This window comes from Aquila chrysaetos, chromosome 3, assembly GCF_900496995.4.
Source record: "Aquila chrysaetos chrysaetos chromosome 3, bAquChr1.4, whole genome shotgun sequence".
Lineage (NCBI taxonomy): Eukaryota > Metazoa > Chordata > Aves > Accipitriformes > Accipitridae > Aquila > Aquila chrysaetos.
The window spans coordinates 6,029,325-6,050,661 of record NC_044006.1 but is presented as its reverse complement, the minus strand read 5'-3'; the positions used below and the strand labels follow the sequence as shown (position 1 = coordinate 6,050,661).

At 41.2% G+C, this 21,337-nt stretch overlaps 1 protein-coding gene across 5 annotated transcripts; it reads right to left on the bottom strand.

The window, feature by feature from the left end:
• Nucleotides 1–28: 28 nt before the first annotated feature.
• On the bottom strand, nt 29–21,277 carry ANKRD60 (ankyrin repeat domain 60). Of its 5 annotated transcripts, none has more exons than XM_041122747.1 (5): nt 20,123–21,277; nt 19,153–19,283; nt 16,911–17,076; nt 15,808–15,947; nt 29–5,945 (listed from the first exon to the last, which is right to left on the bottom strand). In XM_041122747.1, exons 1-5 carry the CDS (start codon nt 20,295–20,297, stop codon nt 5,745–5,747), a joined length of 813 nt encoding a protein of 270 aa, XP_040978681.1. In that variant the 5' UTR covers nt 20,298–21,277; the 3' UTR covers nt 29–5,744. The 5 variants fall into 5 exon arrangements, with proteins under 5 accessions (XP_040978681.1, XP_029866358.2, XP_040978680.1 ...); XM_030010498.2 differs by having other exon boundaries at nt 19,153–19,280; XM_041122746.1 differs by lacking the exons at nt 19,153–19,283; nt 20,123–21,277 and adding an exon at nt 17,399–19,064.
• Nucleotides 21,278–21,337: the final 60 nt, after the last annotated feature.

Sequence of the window (21,337 nt, the reverse complement as noted above, 5' to 3'; positions counted from 1 at the left end):
CAGACCATCTGATAAGTATAAAAGTAAGTGTAGCAGGTTAATTTAATTCCTTATCGTTTAAGCAAATGCAGCTGTATTTACCATGCAAAGTTCTAGCTGGACACGAGGCAACGTATTCTTCAGAACATCATTATGTCTGATCCCCAGTGTAAGATTTTTCCATCCTTTAATGTTTTCGTTATTCTTAAATCAGTACATTGATCTCAAAAGTAACATTACACAGCCTTAGTAAACCTTCTTAAAAGTACAAAAAATTCACTATGTGTTTAGCAACAGCACAGGAAATTATAGATCAAAGGTGGGTTGTTACTTCTTGGTGCTTTTGTTTTCTTTTTTAAGAGACAAGAGCATATGAAAAATCTAAGCTTAGAATAAGCACACTTCCTACTCTTTGAAAATGCATAATAGAGGTTACATTTATGGAAGAGATGTGCTAGGTACATTATAGTACAATACATTAAAGTATCTTTTTTAGAGAGTATCTCTGAGAATAATTACCTGTCATACCTTTTATATCATTTAAGTTTATTACTCCTGACTTTTGTCAGTAACAAAAAGCTCAGGATTTTAATGATAGCTAAGAAAAAGGTAACCATGTTTCACGCAAGAGCGGTGCATTTCTTTTTTTATTTCAGTAAATATTAAGTTCTTAATATCCTGGTAACAAACTAAGAAAACTTTGACCAAGTTTTTGCTTCATTTCGTCACAATTTTAAATTATCCATAATAAATAAATAAATACATTTCAAATACTAGGTTTACTTTTAAAAATAATCAGCATAAAGCTATTACATGGTACAGGTGTAAGCTGATGCTGCCACAGGCAAAGGGCTAAAATGGAAGATCGTTCGAAAGTCCTTCCTGTCCTATTTTCCTATCTCTCTATAAGACCCAGAAGACAGCAGCATCCCAGGGTTCCTTCCGTATTCCTCAGGCATTTTCAGTGTTGTACTACAAACCATATTGAAGCATACCTAAAGCCCTATGGCACCCAAACCTTTGAATACTTGAATGCCTATCCAAACTTCAGATCAGACACAGGCAAAAACTAAGTTTACCCAACCGAAGTTGCTAAGGCTTGCTCTGAATTCACTCTAAGTCAAAGGACCTTAAATCTATTGCCATTCAATGTCCATTGCACACTTACTGCAGTAATGGGGCAAGGTCCTGTTTTAGTCTGTATTTATTCATTTAATTGTTTTGGAATGGAGAGAAGGGATTACATCAGTAAACCTGGAGTCCAGGAAATGAATTGTAATAATGGAGATGCAGTTTTACCATTTTTACTGTGAGGCAGCTCACTAGGTCTCTATTCCAAACTCTAGCATTTCTTTATCATGCGATAACTTTATGCATCCTGTTTTAGGTGAGGTGCATGCTGCAGTTACATAGCTGTGTTGAAATCTGGCTGAAATTTTGAAGTGATTAGTCAGCACAATGTGTTTTTATTAATGTAAGTTACACCTAGTGGTCGCAGGTTGCATATGTTGCCCAAGTTTGACTCAACTTTGAATTTGGCCCTTTCCCTCATATTTCCCCCCTCCATGCTTTATCTGCTTCACTAAAGAAATGAAATAAACTGAAGATTCACTAAAGATTGAAATAAACCTGAGAACTTCAAAGCACAAAACCAGACGCAACCATGAAGAAATAGAACAGAAAGAATCTTCATTCTTGCCCCCTGTCCTTTTCAGTCAGGTGGCTCTGCTGACACCAGCTTCACTGGGTGCAATTGACTGCAGGATCAGGCCTTGCAGGTACCAGATTGGGATTAAATGCAGGACTCCTGTTAAAAAATGTCTTTAGCAGCTCCAGTAACAGCATTATTTAGAGTTCTAATATAGGGAGTATAGAAGTGGCCATTTTCTCTCTCTGCTTCCTTGATAAAGGCTCTTTATTCGATCCATTTTTCTGAGTCTGCATTCCAGAAAGATCATTGCTGTAGAGAACAGCCTTGCACCAAAACAAGACATGGCAGCCTTTACCCCCCCACACCCTGCACACACACACTTCTGTCTCTTGCTTTTTCCGAATGATGCCTCCAGGCTGCCGTGTGACACCCAGCTAATCTGTCCTGCTGAGAGTGCCACACAGCCCTGTGCTCCAGCCTGACCTAAACCTGACAATGCCTTCTCACTTCTTGCAGGCTGAAAACAGCCCCCCCTTCTCCTCCTGAAGTGAGAGACGGTTAATGCTTTTATTCCTCACCGGGGAGCAAGATGAACCCAGCTATGCTAGTGAATCTCCTTCGCTTGCTGACATGCGTCAGACACAACATTCTCATCCTTAAAAGCTGGAGCAAAAACAAAAACAAAGCAAGAGCCCAAAAAAACCCAGTGAGCTACAGTCCCCGTCTGGAAAAATCAAGCAGCCATTATGGTCTTGCTGCCAGAGTGTGGTCATGTCCTTTGTTTAAATGAAAGCTGTAGTAATTTCTCGTGCTCCCCATCATGTGCATTACAGCTTCCATCTTAGCATTATACTTGCTTAATGAACAAAACCTACATATTTACAGTCTCTTAGTAGAAGCCAAGATACAGCTGACAGGCTGGAGAGAAGGCGTAGAGGGACACTGTTTATTGGTTCACTTGAGCAGAGATATGTTGTCCCCCACCTCATTTCCTTCTTGGCTGTAGTCACAGGCAAAGTTGGGAGTTCTCTGTGGCAACGCATCCTTAGGGGCAACAAAACAGCCCTTCTTGCTTAAGTGCAAGTCCTGAGAAGTCAGGCTGGCTGTGCTGCTTCTGTCACAGGAAAAATGAGGGTGTATGAGCAGTGGTGCTGCTGGGTCGCTGGGTCAGGGACTGGGAGGAGGGAGAACTCTGACACCTCCTGCTCTTTTACTGCAGCGCAGAGCACCAGGAAATGGGCCCTGAATCTTTAAGGTAGGAAAATCCACTTTAGCCTACACTTCTGGGGGGTCTTGAGCCAGCTCTGACCAGGACACAGTGCCAGGGTCAAGGAAGAACATTGCAGTGCAAGCTAGACAATAACTTGGCTCTCAAGGAGCACTGCTGATGCTTTTGTTCTCCTAGAAGCTATGTCCTTAATAATTTGAGTTACTTACATGCAAATGAGAAAAGTTTAACCAAGTCTCACCATAGTTCTGACCAAAACAGGTTTTTCACCACGTTTCTTTGTCCTTCTATTTGTTTAAGGTAGGAGTGCTGAGAAAATAAGCATTGTAATGGAATAGCCGATAGCAATGGACAGTTTGAGACTAACTCCTTCACCTTGGGTCAATGCTATTTAACTTGAGAGGGAACAATCTTCTTCATATTCAGCAAATCACTATTAAAATGTCCCTCATGCATTTGTGCAGTTATTTTACACTTAAAGGACTCAAGAAGGAGAAAGCATTGCCTGAATCTGCTTTTAATTCTCCTTTCATTTGCACTGTTGGAGTCATTGCTAATCAGTCATTAACTGTCAATAGTGACAGGCATTACCAGGCTCATTCTGCTCATACTGTTTTCTGCTGGGGAGCCAGACTCTATACTGCTGTGTGCACCTATCAGCTTACTGGTTCTGCGGGAGTTAACAATCTGTTGAGGTTTTGTGGAACACAGAAGACACCAAATTACATAAATACTACAATTGTTTGGAATGTATTTTATATTCATTTCATGTGTATATTTGGCAGTGTTGCTATAGTTGTTTTGGAGCTGAATAATGCACATGCAGATAGTAGTCATCAATGTGATAAAAGCATCCAAATATGAGAAAGGGTCTTCAAACCTACCGAGCCAAACCTCTTTCCGTTATGAAGAAGGGCTCTGTACTGATGATTTTCACGTTTTTTAATGTGAAAAAGTAGATAAATACACACTGTTGCCTTGTAAGTCTATGCCTACTGAATGGTCCCCATAAGGCCAGCTGACAGCCAGTTTGCAGAGTTTGTCCTATATCTCAGGTTCCAAAAGGTTGTTTTGTTCATCTGGTCTCACCTAAACCTGGTGGGTTTTGGATACCTGACATAAAATACGTCAGACGTACTATTTGGCAGTGCTGGACTGCATGGTGAACCTCCCCAGGTCTGTGCTACTAAGAAACGGTTCTGAATTTAGACTTCAGCTGACTCCCAGACCCTCTAGTCAGGTTGCCATGTGAGGCAGGCTCATATCTGTCCAAAATGCAGAGAATAGATTTACAGCCGTATTTAATCACAAATGCTCCTTAAATTAAGCCTAGACAACAGTTGACCCAGGGCCTGCAGAGCCAGAATAGCATAAAAAGGATAGGAAGCCAGTAAGATTAGAGTGCAAAACAGGATATGCTGCTTTAGGAAAGGCCCATAAATGGGTGAAATAAAGAGTTAGAAAATAAGTTCTTTGTAATACAATGAGACATCATAAAATATTAAAGCTTATAAGACTGTAGTTCCAGCTCAGGTCTCTCACAACACTAATAAAACAAGCAAGCTTCGCTTTCTCTCCTGATGACTACAGACTTCTCTATAAAATTACAGCTTTATTATGCATAATTCAATTTCATCAACTGCTTTTCTTTATTGTCCCTTCTAATTATGCACATATATACTTGTTATTTATTAGAATATACAAATCATGCCCAAAGAACTGCACAGAAGTACACACACACACTTCCTATGTAATTAGAATGGAAGAACCAGTCAGGCCAATCAGGAATTTATTTACTCCCCTGTCCTGTTCTGGATTTGGAGGTGTTTGTACAGATTCAGAAACCACCTCTGAATTCTGTCTGAATCTTTCATTGTTACAGAGGCATTAATTAGCTGTATGCCATGATGTATCGTAACACCTTTAAATTCTGAAAAATAAGGCCAGATGCACAAAAGTTTTTGCGCTTCGAACAGCTTGTTGATAACAACACAGTAACTCAACTTGTTGCTTGACCTTAGTTTCTCTGAGCCAGCATCAGTGATGTTTGATATTTCACATGGATTAATTTTAAACTTCTCTGATCACTATTCAGGACTGGAGTCCAAATTCAGACCTTTAAATGGTGCACTACAGGATCCTTGCTTTCTCCACAAAGCTACAGAGAGAGCTTGGGCAATAAGGTCTTATCTTTAGACTTCAAAGGTAGTTGTCTGAAATTAGTCAGTGTGGATAACCCCTTCAAGGCAAGATGCCAGGGCTGTACAGGAAGACAGCATATTAAACTTGTTCCTCCTGAGCCCACATTTACTGTGCTGACCACTCACCCTTCCCTTCAAGAACATCTGCATAGAACAAAACTAAGCATAAAGCTTCAATTATTTTTTTTCAGCACATATCAAATTACCTATGGAATATAATTAATCTCATCTGTACGTCATATCTGCAAGGTATCAGGATACCATATAGTCCAGAGGCATTTACGTACAGTGAAGAATGTAATGCCTGCAGCTTTTACACTCCTCTAAGAGAGGAGAGAGAGACTTGACAGGCCACTGTAATGGATGGTTTATTTGTTTGTGGTATTGATTTATTAATTTGTTACATGCTAATCATTAATCAGCATCTGGTGCGCAGACAATACAAGAGGTCAGACAATCAGCCATGCAGTTTATTACCCACTGGCCTGCTATCTCTTCTCCAGAACTCACAGAGAAGCCTGAGTTTGTTAAAACACCAAACAGACAGATGAATTGAACTTCAAGCCCAGGAGGGGCTTTAGTTTCATAAACTAAATGCCAACACTGTTTTGCACTCTTTGGGTTGAGCCCAGCCATGAAAGCAGTCCTAACTAGATCAGGGAGAGCTTGCCTCATGTCCCTAAGGTCAGAATTTGGCTAAACATATGCAGAACATGTTTGGCTCATTACACATGTGCATATTAAATCTACATTCAGCAGCGAGGGAACAGAAAGACAATATATGGTAAAGATACTGGAACTGAACTTCAAAGATCAGGATGCAATTCAACGGACTCCCAGGGTGACTTTGGCCACAACAGTCGTTCTCCCCTGCTTCAGTTCCCATCTGTAAAAAGCAAAATAACCATCCCTCATTTTTACTTCATCCATCTTTACAATTTAGACTCAGAGTTCTTTGTAGTGGTGCATCTTTCTCAAAATACATCCAGCTCCCAGCACACAATGTCCTCCTCAGAACAGCCTTATGGAAATGTATTAAAAAAAAAAAAAAGAACCTTATAAAATATCCACTGATGAGATAAGACCACCAGCACAACAATGCAGTGAACAGCTGTAATCTGTGGGAGGATTATTTCTCTTTGCTGTAAATGCCATCTATTTTTCAAGACACAAGTTATTCCCTTTCATAGAACAGTGAACTCAGTATCTGCAGACAACTTGCCTTCCAACCAGTACGTTTTTCAAAGGCTCCCAGTAGTTTGTGAAATTAAATAGAAGGTGTCACATCTAAATGACAAATATTAGTACTAGCTTGCTTGATTAACATAATTTGTTTCTTCATTGGATATTTTATTCCAGATGAGCTGCTTTTCATCTGTATTTTCTAGGGGAAAAAATATGCATTCTGACGTGCAATGCTAATGTGCCCTCTGCAATGACCTCTTATCTCCAACTTTTCATTCTCACCTCCCATTCTCTTCAGTGCATGAAATGAGCTCTACCAGCAGCTATTGGTCAAGAGTCTCATACGTTGGATACCCGCCAAGGCTTTTGGGGTGTTTAGCACAGACAAAAGGTCTATTCCTATGACACACATATTTAAATTTAGCACTAAACTGGTGGAAAAAAAGAGAAAAATATGTAAAATGTCACTTTCTGACAAGCAGAAAATTAGAATTCATTCCCCTGAGAATTAAATGGACTTTTCTGCTTCCAGTCACTAACTATGACAAGGTTAACATTTTTCAGTCTAATGACTAAGGACATTAAGTGTTCATGTGAATAAGAAATAAAATTACTAGAGGGTATTAGCAAAGTGTGTGACAACAGGCCAAACTGACAACAGAACTCCAAGGATGCAGATTCTAACTAACAGTGACCATTTGCCATGGAGAGCCAATGGATAACAGAAACATGGAGTACAAGTACATGGAGGTCATCTTTCTTTCATTGTTATTATTACAACAACATAAGTAATCAAAGGAAGATGTACGTCTCTGGGTGGGGGTACAGCACATCTCAAAGCACTTCCAGCATGCTTCCAGTATCCCAGGCAGGGACACTAGACTGTTAACCAGAGGCCACAAAAGCCTGAAGAGATTCAGAAGAGGAAAAATTCCAAGTGCACCTCTTATTTCCCCAAGGATTCTTTCATCACTCCCCATTCAAGACTCAATTCTGATATGACATAAGGATTAGGGTATGAGATCAAGTTATCATTTGTGGTTTGCCTTAGCCTCTGTCCTTCCCAGTTCAATTTTCCCTGTAGCTCCTCACTGCCTTACTCAACTACTGCAAACATAACACATGCAGCTATGGCTACTAGACAAAAATGGATTTCCATCTAATGCAGCACCAGGCAGGAAAGACTCAAAGAAAAAGAGAAGTCTGTGTGTTATTGATATACCCTAGATATTAAGATACTGGAAATTATCAACTGTTAGGAATCTGTCTGGACATAAATGAAATTGAGGCAGTAAAAGGTAAGACAGGAAGATTATATTTTCAAATATGTAATTTTTTCTGTGAAAAATAAGTGTAAAAATGATGTTTAGAGATATGGGTCAAGTTTGAGAAAGCACTTTTAAACAGGGGTGGTTAATATGTTATCTAACAGAGTGAAGAAAGCTGCGAGGACTTCAACAGACTTCAATGCAGAAAGCTCTCCTTTTATTGTTTCTGCCTTTGATTGGGTTTCAAAAGCTACTTGGCCACAACTGAGAAAAATTTAAAACTTACTATTTAGGGGGCAAATGAAACATTTGAAAAATGAAAATAGACATTAGAACTAAAAAGGAGGAAAAAAAAACAGAAGAAAACAAGTACTTTCAAAACCATGGAATCTACCTCCAGATTAGCCAACTGGAAAGATTCACCAATTCCTCTTTGCTTTACTGTGATCCAGCAGGGTGCTCATTAGTCCAAAACAACACATTTTTTTATTTTTCTAGTCTATAAAGTCAGTGTAATGGACTATTAGGCAGCTCAGTTACAGATCATGTTTCCTCTGACATCAAAAGCTGGGTTCTCCTCTTTTCATCTGCAACTAACAGGCACACTTCTTAGAGCTTCTGAAGGGTTTTTGCTTGGTCAAACCAGCATGAAACAATTCCTGCATGTTTTTACACCAATAGATAAGGCCTGACTCTGTCCCTCTAATTCACGTTGTCATGGCTATATTCCCTCCATCTTCCTTTTTGCCTGACTTGGTTTGCTCCCAGAAAGAGGTACAACTGTATCTGGAGATCTTCAAAGAGAAAGATGATTTTAAACCCAGCCCTCATTTACAAGCCAGTTCATGGATTGACAATGCTGAACAGGAGCCTCTTTAGCAGGACCAGCCATTTCTCAGCCACGTGGTAAGCACAGCTGTAGAGCTGAGCTCTGTAACAAGAGAGGCATCAAGACAGCTATTCACCTTAGACGCGACTTCCCCCAGTGCTGCGTATGTCCTTTTCGCCATGCTCTGATCTGTATTCCACACTGCTCTCACTCCGACTGGAGTCTGATTGCTTTTGGTCCCTGGCCTCATTACCTCACACTTCCCTACAATAAACTGCATAAGCCACTTATCTGCCTGTAATCCTGATAAATCCAAATCATTTTGAATGAGTTTGTTTTGTTCCTCTGTCCCCTACCCTCCTGCCCCTCCAACTTCCTCAGCCTTATTTTATGTCATCAGCATATTTAAGGCACTTTTGAAATTACATTCTGCTCAAGGTCACTGCACTGAATTTAATTCCCCCCCCCCCCCCATACAGCACATCAATGCTTTAACTCCCATCTGATTTATTTATATTGTTTATTATCAGAGACCAATTCAATCAATACAAGCTGGAATTCAAACACACGCACACATTTGAATTATACATACAAACACTCATCAAGAGATATAAGACAACTACTATAGTCCAGATCATTCCTCTAACATATGGCCAGCTTATAGGTAAGGAGGCTAATAGCAATGAATTTTTATACCTTGACTTTCGCTTGACCCCAATGGTTGTTTGGTTACTGGAAACCAAAGGAATTGAAATAGCGTCACAAATTCCACGGAAGAGGCTTAGGCAAGGGATTTCTGCATTTCTTTTCCCAAGCCAGTAGGACCATATTTTAAGATAGGCTTTCTGAGTTGACAGTTCCTTTATTAGCTTCTGTACACACAGGAATTCTAGCAAAACACCATCAAACCATACCAGACAGTCACGTCAAGCAAACGTTGCAAACAGAACAGTGTATGGAGAACTGGAACTTGAAGGAAAACCAAAGCACTAACCTCAATTGCAGCCTAGGTTAGGCATTAAACCAACCTAAACGGGATGCTGGAAACATAGTAGAAAGTGAATAGCTTTTGGCTTCCCTCTGCAAACCGCTATCCTTTTTAAATGTTAATGGTCAGCATGATCCTCAGACACAGTTCATGACCAACTTATGGTTGCCTTTGAACACACTTAGTGGTTACAACACAAGGAACACTGCAAATTCAAAAAATGAAGGCAGAGAAAGCATGCATACACAGGTCCTACTATAGACAGAGATTGTCCTGTAGACAGAGGTAGACTATGCACACTGGACTGGAGCCTCCAGGGATTTGAGGCACAAGGATTAATCAGAAAATTTCAGTGGGGTGCATGAAGTTTGGGGAAGAAGAGTGCATGTTGTTCTGTACAAAAATATTTTGTGTCTGCTTGGTTAACTACAATGCTAACAGGAGTCTATCATGCTAAGTAAAATGCAAAATGGGACATCAATGTCCACCATCATCAACTGGGGGTCTCCAGGACTAGAAAGCAGATGCCTGCATAGCTGTCACCTTCATAATTACATTCCCCAGCTGATCTGCAGTTCTTTCCATTTCTCTCTGTCCTTTACTACCTCCTTATTGCTCTTCCCTGTCCATCCTCTCCCTAGCACAGATCCTTTGCAACTATCTTTTATAAGCAATCCCCCTCTCTTCTAATCACTCTTCTGAAAAAGTTGTTTCTATTTTTCCTCATGATAGAAGGTCTGTTACACCAGAGCTGCCCTGGTTCATACCATATAGGGGCATGGCCTAGGGTGTCGGGCATTAAATCACGGCCTCTCTGAACTCCTCTTGACTTTGATAGTGTCAAACTTCACCCTTGCATCTTCTCTGGCCTATAGTTACATAAGTTCCAGGAGTCTCTTTGAAATTTTGTTTTAATATTTCACCATTTACGCACAGAGAATATTTTGGCTTCTCTATCAATACATTTCTGCTTGGTAACTCCCAGTTTGAATGCTGATTGTGTTTTGCATAAAATTAACTAAATTGCAGCTCTTCTGTTTCATTGGTACTTTTTGTCTGCTTCCTTCATGAACAATGTCAGGAAGATTGCAAGCTGACTACAATTCTCTTTCCTAAGCAAGAGGAAAACAACATCTAAGAGCCCAATCAGTACAAGTTTCCTGATGTCTGTTGGGTTTTATAAGCTATATTGTACTCTGACATTTAACAATTTCTCTTCATTTGATTCACTTTAAGAAATGAATGTAATGATTGCCACAGTCTTCTGCACTACTGTTGTCTATTGATAAATATGGAACAGGTATAACAAGCAGCTTGCTCTTTTTTTCTATTTAAAAATTCACTGAGCTAACAAGTTATTTGTGCAATGCCAAAGTAATGACAGGTCTTTGCTCTCAAGTTTCAATATTCAGTTTCCATTGGGAGGTCTGCTGTAGGCTATATTTCACAAGTAAGACAAGATCAACAGTGGTGTTAGGCTTCCCGGAGTGTTGATAAAACACATGAGCAGAAAACTCTACTCAGGTGTTGCCTGAGTCTGGATACCCCACAGATATAGAAGTTCCATTGATAAATAGCACATTTTAAAAGAAATGACCTCTCTGTCTTCATTGAAAGAAACTTTAATACCAAATAAGTTTCAGGACTATGAACTGGGAGCAGAGGGCGAGGCTTGTCTGCTGCCTAAAGCAAAGCACAGCTCTTGGTCCAGTGGGTGAGATCCACACTACTATACAGGGAGACACATTATTCATTCAGCTGGGGCCCTTGGTATATTGAAGCAGCAAGACACTTGAAAATTAATGCTGCAACATACACTCTGCTATGCTTCTACTTCCTTACAGATGCATCCATTCACCACTAGACACATCCTCATAGTATCTCAGTTTTGGCAACAGCACCAAGCCTTTTTCTTCTGCAGCATCCACATGGGAGGAGCTCAGAGGGACAAAGTAAACATAAGCAAGTTTGGGGTGTAACTCAGGTGAAATTAGAAACATTTCTAGAGAATGGGAAACATTTGGGAAACATTTCACTGATGTTTGAAAGTATGAAAGGTGACAGTTCAGAGAGACCCAAGGCTCACCTGGCTACAGTGACTATCCCTAAATAGCAGCAGTCACTGTTTCAGGCTTGCTGAGCCTTAGCTTTCTCAAGGCTCTGGGGGAACAGCAGTCAGCGTGACGGCTGTGAGCAATACTGGGAGTCTGCCCAGGCAAAGAAAGGGGGTGAGCTGGTAATGATAAGAAAGTGTGATGAATTATTCCTGTGCTTGTCATCTTTATTTAAGTTACTGCCTTTTGCATCCAGGGGAACCACAGTCCTTCCAAAAGAGTTGTTTTGGATTTCTTAATATTAGGAGACAGTTGTGACGTTTGTCCTGCCCTGGGCATAATTAGACTCAAGGCATTTTTAGTCCATTTTCTTCTCCATAATGATCTCCCTGTTTCTTTTCTGAGGAACCCAGAGTTCATTAACAAGTCCTTGCTAAAGTCTTCTGGAGACTGATCCTTTGCCTGTGCTGTAGCATAGAGAAGATAAAGTAATGGTTGCAATGCAAAATGCACAAATCTTTTGCTTGCCTGTTTCCTTTCTTTGAAAAAGTTATTACAGCTTCCCTTCTAGAAACAGACTTTTGCACACCAATGCAATAGAGAAACAACATTTGCAAGGATTCCTGATACTATACAAGACAGAAATCAAGTTCTCAAGATCATATACGAAGCAGCGACAGAGCTGAGCATGGATTTCAAGAATCCAGAGCCTCAGTCTCTTCAACAGTCACATTTCTGTCTGAGCTGTGCATCTCAGCCTGCTGTCTCCCCTGATGTTTTTATCTGGTGCACACTACAGCATAGCTGGTTACTTTAAGACAGGCAACATTATCTGCTTTGTCTAGATCCAATTTTTATTCTTTGGAATAGAAACCTTAAATAACAAATAAAATCAGCATTCAACAATGGCTGCCATGCAGTCCAGTTTCCCAGACCATTCTATCACACAACAGCATTCTTAAAGGCACACACGTTTAGTTAGGTCTCTTTGCCCCACTCCTCTCTAACAAGACCTGCGAAACATATTCTGATTTCTGGTTTTATTATCCCAGCAGTTTCCTTCAGTGTAAATAGCTTATTTATCTCCCTGGCATTTATCGTCTTAGATAAAGAGCAACACTATCCTTGCATGGTCCTTTCTATCAGCTGTGCCATGCTCTCCTGGCTCTCTCAGGAAAAGGAACTCTTTCCTCTGGTTAATTTAGGCGTCTCTTCTAGCTTGAGTTCACCTTTCTCACCTACCCAAAACAGCACATGCTGTTCCAGAGCTTGTCTCACCCACACATTAATTCTCTTCTAATTTGCCCCAATACAATTTTAGATTGGTGCACACCAATCCATTTCCCAGCTGCAACACATTGGTGACTTCTGTTCTGTTCTTTCCAATGGATGAGTCTCCAGCTTCCAGCAAAAAATACCTGATATTTGTCCCTAACTACATAATCACACAGTACATCATTTCCTGCCATTCCTGGCATCCTTCTCCTGAGGTCACCCAGATCTCTCCATATGACATTCACTGTTCTTTCCCAGAGCTACACAGCGTGCTGCATAATGTCTAAAAGCAACTACAAATCCTCTCCCCGTTTCTAGAAGCTTGGTACAGATTAGACAGTCTAGACAGACAATAGGAAGAAAGAATAAAGGATTTCTAAGGACTTTTCTGTATAATCCTGCTTGCAATATTCGACTGCTCAGCAAAATGCCAGAAGCACCATCTTTTTTTTATCTTGTCTACTGATCACTGCGATAAAATTTGTGATCTTCTCATTCTCCAAAGCAGTTATTAAACAACTATATACGTCACTAGAATTAATCATCAGTGTAAAACCTGTTCGAGCGAACTTTGTTTAGATGACACCATGAAGGCGTGCCCTCAAACCAAAGGAATTCTGCGCTCATTTGTTCAGACTGATGTCAGCATGCGTAAGCATTACTGTGTGTCCTCTGTAATCACAGTACAGAAGTGGTACTTCCCATAGCCTGAAGTTCGGGACCTTGCTTTGCTACTTGATTAAAATAAGGAATTGAAAGATAAGAGGTATTTATCATCTTAGATTTGAGAAACTTTAAGTACAAATACCAATTCAGAAGGAATACAGGGCTACTACTTTTGAAACTCTGGGTAGATTATCTTCACAACTGGATGCAACTCAGAAGATACGGCTCAAACGCAAACAGCAATTTTTCATAGAGGAATGGTGAACACAACACAGACCTAGGGAGGAGAAGGCACACGTGTCCTGCAGACCGCTCTGGAGGCCCTGCTCCCACCGACTGAGGTGATTGCCCCACTCCTGCAACTTCTGTTGTGTAACTTCAGGCTATTCAAAAGAACAACTAGGGATTTTTCCCTTTAGGTTGAGACCTTTTAAACTGAAGGAAAAGAAAACAATAGCAACAGAGGAGTAAAACAGCTTTTTTGGTAAACTTTGGGTGATTGAAGGGATACTTTTGTTAGATCGGTCTGGAGACTGAATCTGTGTGTTTTATTTCTCAGCCTCCATTCCTGGTTCACGCACGCTGCTCTATGAACAGCACATAGTCTGGTGGCAGGGAAGATCCAAGGCAGGCTCAAAGCCCTGCTTTCAGACTAGGTATCCATCCAACCCTGCACCCTGAATGAGGCAGACAAGTGCTTCGGGGATGCAGCTGCATTTTTAAAGTATTCCAGGTTAGTATTTTAAATTTACTAACATGGAAACTAGGCTTAGGGACTTACTTCCAGGAAGCTGAGAATTGTGAGCACAGGGAAACAATTCCCTGGACAGACTAAACTATCTGTCTCTGAACTAGGCAGCCACATGCCTGGATACCTGCCACATCACACTTACTGTGCTCACCCTGAGCAACACTCCGTATTTCTATCTGGGACCATCTGACAAGAAACATACATGGGAACATTGTTCAGATCCCATGGATTTTTTGCTGGAATATAGGGCACCTTTGCTTGGGTACTACGATGTCCTGCTTTGCAGCCCTTCCTACAGGACTAGGTCTACGTAACTTGCCTCTATTCATTCAGTGCACACAGAGCAAAGCTGGGAGCATTCAAGTCAATTCTTAGTCCACACCATTAGCCACAATCTCTCCCTTAAGGGATATAAACTAAAGGTATCCAAGTTCACAGCCAGCATCTTTCTGATCCTCATTTCACCTATTCATAAAAGACAATGCTGCATGATTTTTATCACATTCTGGATATGGCTACTCCCAGGAACTGATCTGGAACACAAAAAGCATTGAGACCAAAATTCACTAATTACCTGGATATTTATGTAGCAATCCTGGCATCAGTTAAAGAAAATGCTCTGACACAAGGAAACATGAACAACTCAGGTTAGTTATTTGTAGAGTCTCCCTACGCATGGGGCTTTGCAAGCAAAAAGGCAGTGGGCCAAGTTCTTAGGAGTGCTCAGCTCCCACTGAGAACCACCTCTTCGGTGGTTAATTGAAAGTTAAGTGGCAAGTTCTTTGGAAAAATGTCTCTTCAAGCCAAACAATAGAAACTCCTCAACATTGAGCACTGAGATCTTAGTAACACCTCAGGAAACAGACTAGAAGCTCAGCTTCCTTCTACTGATCATAGAGAGACCGTAAGTAGTATTTTTATTTTTAAAGTATCTAAGGAATCTGGGATACTAAGAAACTTTGAATGCAGACGGGCAAGACCCTTCACTCCATCACTGGCTTCAGGAAACCCCAACCTTCAAAGCCCCAAGGCTAAAAATGTTGGGAGACACTAAGCAAGCACTGGGCAATGATAATTAGCCACTTACATGTGCATCAACTTTGCCTGCACTCTCCCACGGCAGACAAACTGCCCTACTTACAAAATAACCCTTAACTGATCTGCCAGAGGCAATAAAGCCAGCCAGGGTCAGAACAGGATTAAAGATCTAGGGATTTCCAGTCCCCTGAAATACCCATTAAACTGTATCGCCCTGGTCTGTTGCCAACTATTAGGAAATTATCCTTGCTAGCATTCCAGAGAGAACTTGCAGACAGGCTCAAGCTCTCCTACAACCCATGTTAACTAAATGGCTGGTTTGGCTAGGAAACAACGTTATAAATACTTAAGCTACAAATTAAAAGTGTGTTTGAGAGCTGTGCTGTCAAGTTAGTTGTCATCTTAGCTGCAGCATCACCAGCACATGAGCTTATTTCATAACTGAAACCTACAAATCCCACCCAGTGACCTATATCTGAAGCGTGGGTCTCTGGGAAAGTTACTGACTGTCCCTTGAAATTTGCCAGAACCAAGTTAGTCCGTATGTATTTTAGGACGTGGGACCAGACATGTGCTGCAAGGCCCGATTCACAGCGCCAGAGGGTGGCACAGCACCCAGGGATCTCTTCCTCCACTGGAAGCGAACTATGGTGCGTTCACTCTGCTTCTGGCCCCACAGGCGGGCAAGGCTCACCGCCGTTTGTCCTTCGCTGTCCGGGCCAAGAGCTTTTGCCCCATAGCTTAGGAGCAGTTCGATGCAGTCGCACTGGCCTGCGACAGCAGCGACGTGAAGGGCAGTCCTTCCTAGGGGGGTTTTGGAATGCAAATCCGCACCTGCAAAAAAAAAAAAAAAAAAAAAAAAGAAGAAAAGAAGAAATCACACACAGTCAGAGTGTGACAAGGCATACGAAAGGAGGTAATGCCACCTGCGGGCCACAATGCACAATTTTTTTCTGAAGGCAGATGCAGTTTGTTTCAGTCCCATCTAATCAGTGGAATTAACAAACCTGCCTAGTGAACAAATGCTCCTACCCTTAGCTCACACAGAACACCTGGATATGCTTTGTTCCGTTCAGGGGAACACTGCTAGCTTTGCTGCAGCTAGGCATTGCCATTATTTTTGCACTGGGAGCTCTCACTTGCTGGGAGAGGACAATGTCCTTTAACAGGGACAGACTTTGAGGAGGCCAGGCTCAAGAACAGGGATTGAAGGGAGCACTGTCAGACAATGTGGGATTTTCTCCTCAGCACTCACTTTCAATGATAAAAAGTGATTAACAAATGTCCTTTCATTCAGGACAATCAAGTGACCTCAGCCGACCCAAAGGACTGTCCATTGTGCAAATGCAGATTTCTGGGGAAAGGACTTATTTAGTTGCAAAGCAACAAAAAAGCCCAAATGTCAGAGGCATAGAACTAGTGCTTACAACTCTCCTTGCATTTCAGTGGCTGATAAAGCACTGCACAGGACTGATAAAAATGAATTATTTCTACATAATAAGAAAGTGGCAATAAATAAATGAGACTGAAAGAGGGAAGTAAAAAAAAAAAAATAATCAGAGTCCTGTTTTCCAACATTAATTTCTCTAACACCAAAAGTCATTAGACTTAGCAAGAACAGAAGTTTTTGTCTCCCAAGTCTACATCAGAACTGGATGTGCTGAATACATACATGCTCCACCTCAAATACAAAATATGTGAGGCCATTTGGGTAAAATTCTATGGCCTGGGTAAGCAGGAAGGTGGTATGCTGTGCAGGTACAACCAGAGAAGAATTGTTCTATCTAAGAATATTACCATGTCTCAGGAGAAACTTGGCAGTTTCAACATGACCTCTGTGGCTGGCAACAAACAGTGCCACTAAAGCTCGGTGAGCTACCCATTCCTTTTTCTGCTCTGGTCCCAGTAACTCTGCATATGGCATGGTGCCCGCAAAGTCCGCTGTAACTCCCAGATGGGCTAGCTGCAGAATAAACACAAACCTTTTAGTCTCAAAAGAGTAGACTGATTCTTTTTAGGTATCAACAAAGTCTCATATCTGTACTTACGGGATGCTTGCACACTGGATAAATCACTCCAAGATCAGCTAAGTAATACCTGCTTGTTTCTTATTCTTCAGCCCCATCTTGATTCTTTATCTAATTATATTTATTTGTAGTTATCCCTTGGAGGGAACATTAATTGGGGGTTTCCTTTCCTATATAGTTATTAAGCACCACAAAATCTTCTAGAAATTGTTTCTCTTTGCAATCCTTGTCCTTCTCTTAAACCTGTTGGAAACTGACCTGAGCTTTTGGGAAAAAGGACAGAGGGCACTGGCCACATAAGCCCAGGTTCCTTAGGAAGGTAGACAAGACTTCGGGCCTTAATTCCAGCAGGCAACTCATAAACCTAAGCTGCCTCAGGAACAGTCCTGTATCGCATTCTTTCACAGAAGGAGCTTTTTTTGGTAATAAACCCAAACACATCAGTTCTAAAGTGTTGCTGAGAGGCCTCTTAGGAACAATTTTCAGGTGCCTCATGCTGCTGTTCTTCCTGAGAAACCGTTTCCATGTCGGGCTGCATCTTCCACAAAGCACCATGGTTTTCTCATCTAGTAAGTGGAAGCACATTATTAGAACAGCTGTACAGTTATTAAAAAGATGGGGTTTATTAATTTGAAAATCAACAGCGTCAACAAGCTTTTTGTGAGGCTCTTATACCAATACACCTTTCATTTCAAAGGAGACCATTTGTCTTTGTGGTACATACTTCTGTTTCCTGCTCTACACTGAGTAGGAAGAATCTTTAATACAAAGGGAACACAAAACACATGGGAAAACCAAACAAAACCAAACTAACAATTTGCCCAACAGCAAAACACAAGCCATTTGTGGCATGAGGCAGAACAGCTGCTTGCCAATGAACCGCAACACTACACAACAGTTAAGGAAAGGAAGCAAAGAACCCCACAGCATCCATTTGCAGTGGTTGGGGAAATGCAGAGGAACAGAATGTGATTAGCCAGGTTGGAATTCGGCCAGGGCAATGGAGATAATGGTTCTTTATGAAAGGTGCCAAAGGATATTTCATGAACACATCTGTTCAGGCCTGAAGGTTTCCAGTACAAATCAGCTAGAGTACCTTGTGTTTCTGCTGAGACAACATTTCAGTCCTAAATCAAGAAAGCAGCATGCTCTCGATCAAAGCACCACAGAAACTATTTGTTCTATAAAAATCAAAGCTTTCTTACTAATCAGACTTGACAGGATCACAGACTCAAGATGGTCCGTAAGGTAGCAGCAGATAAAGTGGATGAGACAGGAAGTCTTCTGACTCTTGATTTTGATACTGTCACGTATCAAGTCCCATTCTTAGTCTGGAGTCAGTATGGTCAGAGGAGGATGGACTGTGAAACAAAGAGTTTCTGCCCCTGATTCTCATAACAGACAAGTCATTCAGCCTCACCATAATACCCAAGAACAGATAATCTCAATCTTCTATGATGTTTTAAGATAACCAACAAAAAGGCCTTGTTTACATACTATGTATTATTTCTCCTATCTATATGAAAAACACTGGGATTAAGTATCTTTGGCTGAGAACACATCAGAAGAGTAAAATGGCAGGCAGCTGAATAAAAAAATGCAAAATTTTTTGGACATCAGGATAAGCAGGGACAAGAAAAGTAATCTGAAAGTATACTCACATCAGTGCTACAAAAACTTATAGAACAGTGAAAAGAACTTGCACTCCGAGTGTATGTGCTGTTTACTAGTAAGAGCAAAAAGTCGTCTTATTTCTAAATTGAACAGACTGCATTAGGGATTGACTCCTTGGTTTTGGATTACCAGCCCCCTTGAAATTACCATTTTCATTGTGAACTGTTGCCAGTACAACTAACCTACTTCATTTCTATGGCAAGTCTCTTCCGTTAAAGACTTCCCCACTGTTTGCTCTATGAAGTCTTGCTTTACATGAGTACTTAGACCTTCAGCAATAGGCTTTTAGCTTTTCCACACACAGTACCCCACCCATTCACAGAAATAATGAAATCAACCTTCATAGTATCTCCTTTTGCAGCAGCTGCCACAAGATGCCCCCAGCCATCTTGTCGCCAGATGCGCATTGTAATTCTTCCACCAGGGACAATGTCGTTGTCCTCAAACGTAGACTCATCTGGCAGATCTGCTGTAGGGAGTTGAAAAGAAAAGCAAGTCAACATATCCTCAGAGAAGGCAATCACCAGCTTAAAAAAAAAAAAAAAAAATAAGGTTAGACAGTGACCAAATTCTTTTAGCCATGCTGGTGTTCTCTGATTTTACTGTCATAATGCATCAAGGACAACTCCGGTCCCATTGTGCTGAAGCTACGAAAACACAGATATGCTCCCAGCCTAGAAAAGGCTACAATATAGTGTACTTGGGTAATATGGTTGTAACCCACAGAAAGCTGCAGTTCACATGTGAAGTACCAAGACTGTAGGAGAAACATACTTGAGTGAATCCATACACACATGGTGTCATTATTCTAAAAAGACAGCACCAAGTTTGTTTGATCTGAGAAAGCAAGTAATAGGGAGAGTTATTTTAAATAGCAGGTTTAAACAAGTTTCAAGGGCTATCTCTGCTTGTTACCTCCAAAGCCAAGTATTCCAACACCACACATTCAGCTGACGTAATGGGAAAAAACACTGCTCCACACAATTCTAACTTGCTAGAACCTTGCTAGAGCTGTTCTAGACTGAGGTGAACCAGCCAGGTACTGGCATTGGCTGTTGACAAGGCTAAGCAGGAATTTAGAGGTCAGCACTTGCAGTCTCTAACCTGAAGAGACCCTGTTGAATACATCATTATCTTTAAGGAGTAGGAAGCAAAGTGAAGCATTAAGAGCTGAATTCCAAGTGCAGTACGGTAAAAAGAGGAAAGCAGAACCCTAACCTTCATCCAGGACCTAAACACAGCCATAACTAGCAGGCAAAGAAACACTACAAATAACCTCCAAGAATCCCAGAGGTTACAGGTGCTCACCTTCATCCAGGTACTGAAGGCACTGGAAATGAAGGGGGATCCCAGCCAACAACTCTAAATGGGACTTAAGCTTCCTCAGAGTCAAGTCGTTTTGGCACTGAGGCAGTGAAAAGATCTCAGTAGTTTCAGCTAGATGGAGCTGGACACTGAAGGTCTGCAGGGGCAAGGAAGGCATGGCAATGAAGTGGCTCCTGACCAGGAAAAGTTCTTGAGACTTGCCTCTTCAAAAAAGCTTGCAATCTTTGTAAGGACAGGGGTCTAGACCTGGTAGTAATTCTTCACACCCCTAGACATTCCCCTTGTGTCATTAAAGCCCCTCCAAGTATAGATCCCCCTGTGTATCATAAACACATTACAATATTCAGGCAGCATAAACTGACATCATAGAAGTACACTCCGCATGTGTGATGTAACAGCCTACACGAACTTACCAGAGACCACCACAGAAAGTAATGCACCAGAGTGATTATGGAAAGATTTTTGTTCTTGCCCCAACTTTTGATTTCCACTAGGATGACAAACTCACTTGGAAGACAACCAGCAGAGAAACAGAGTAGTAACTTGGGTAAGCACCCGAAGTTGCCTGTATTTTATGTTCCTGTTTTCTTTGTTAAAGTCTAGATAGATCTCCATCTACATGTTTAATAAGTGTAATGTGTAATAAAAAGACCATATGGCTGTTTTAATTTGTGTTTCCAGTTTACTACATAGGTGCCTTGTGCCCCAACTCAAAGCATGTGGGTAGGCTTTACCGGGGGGTGCAGGGACTGTTTTATTCTCCCCACTTCTGCATCAGCTAAAATCCTGCAGAGAAAAAGAGGTCAGATATTCTTTTGCAGCAGTTGGCAGAAGTTGTTGAGCACAGGATGGAGCAGCTAGTGAGTGTCTGGAACTGCCAAAAGGGTGACTGCAGCAGTAGAAAATACAGAAGACTCCTGAAATTAGAAGCAAAAATCAACCAGCCAGGTATTGATTATTCATTCCCCGCCCCCAACTCCAAGGCCTACAGCTACACAGAGTTCATCAATGTAGGATGTCCGAGAGCAACAACACCGCACTGCAAAAACCAGTCCAGAATGTCCTTCCGGGCTGAAGTTTGGAGAGGGAAGGATTTAAGACAAGCATCTGAATGCCAGTCTCAGCTAGCACACAGAAGTTCTCTTCATTTAAAATATATCTTGTTAAGAGTTTCAGTTCCGACAGAATAATTTTAGT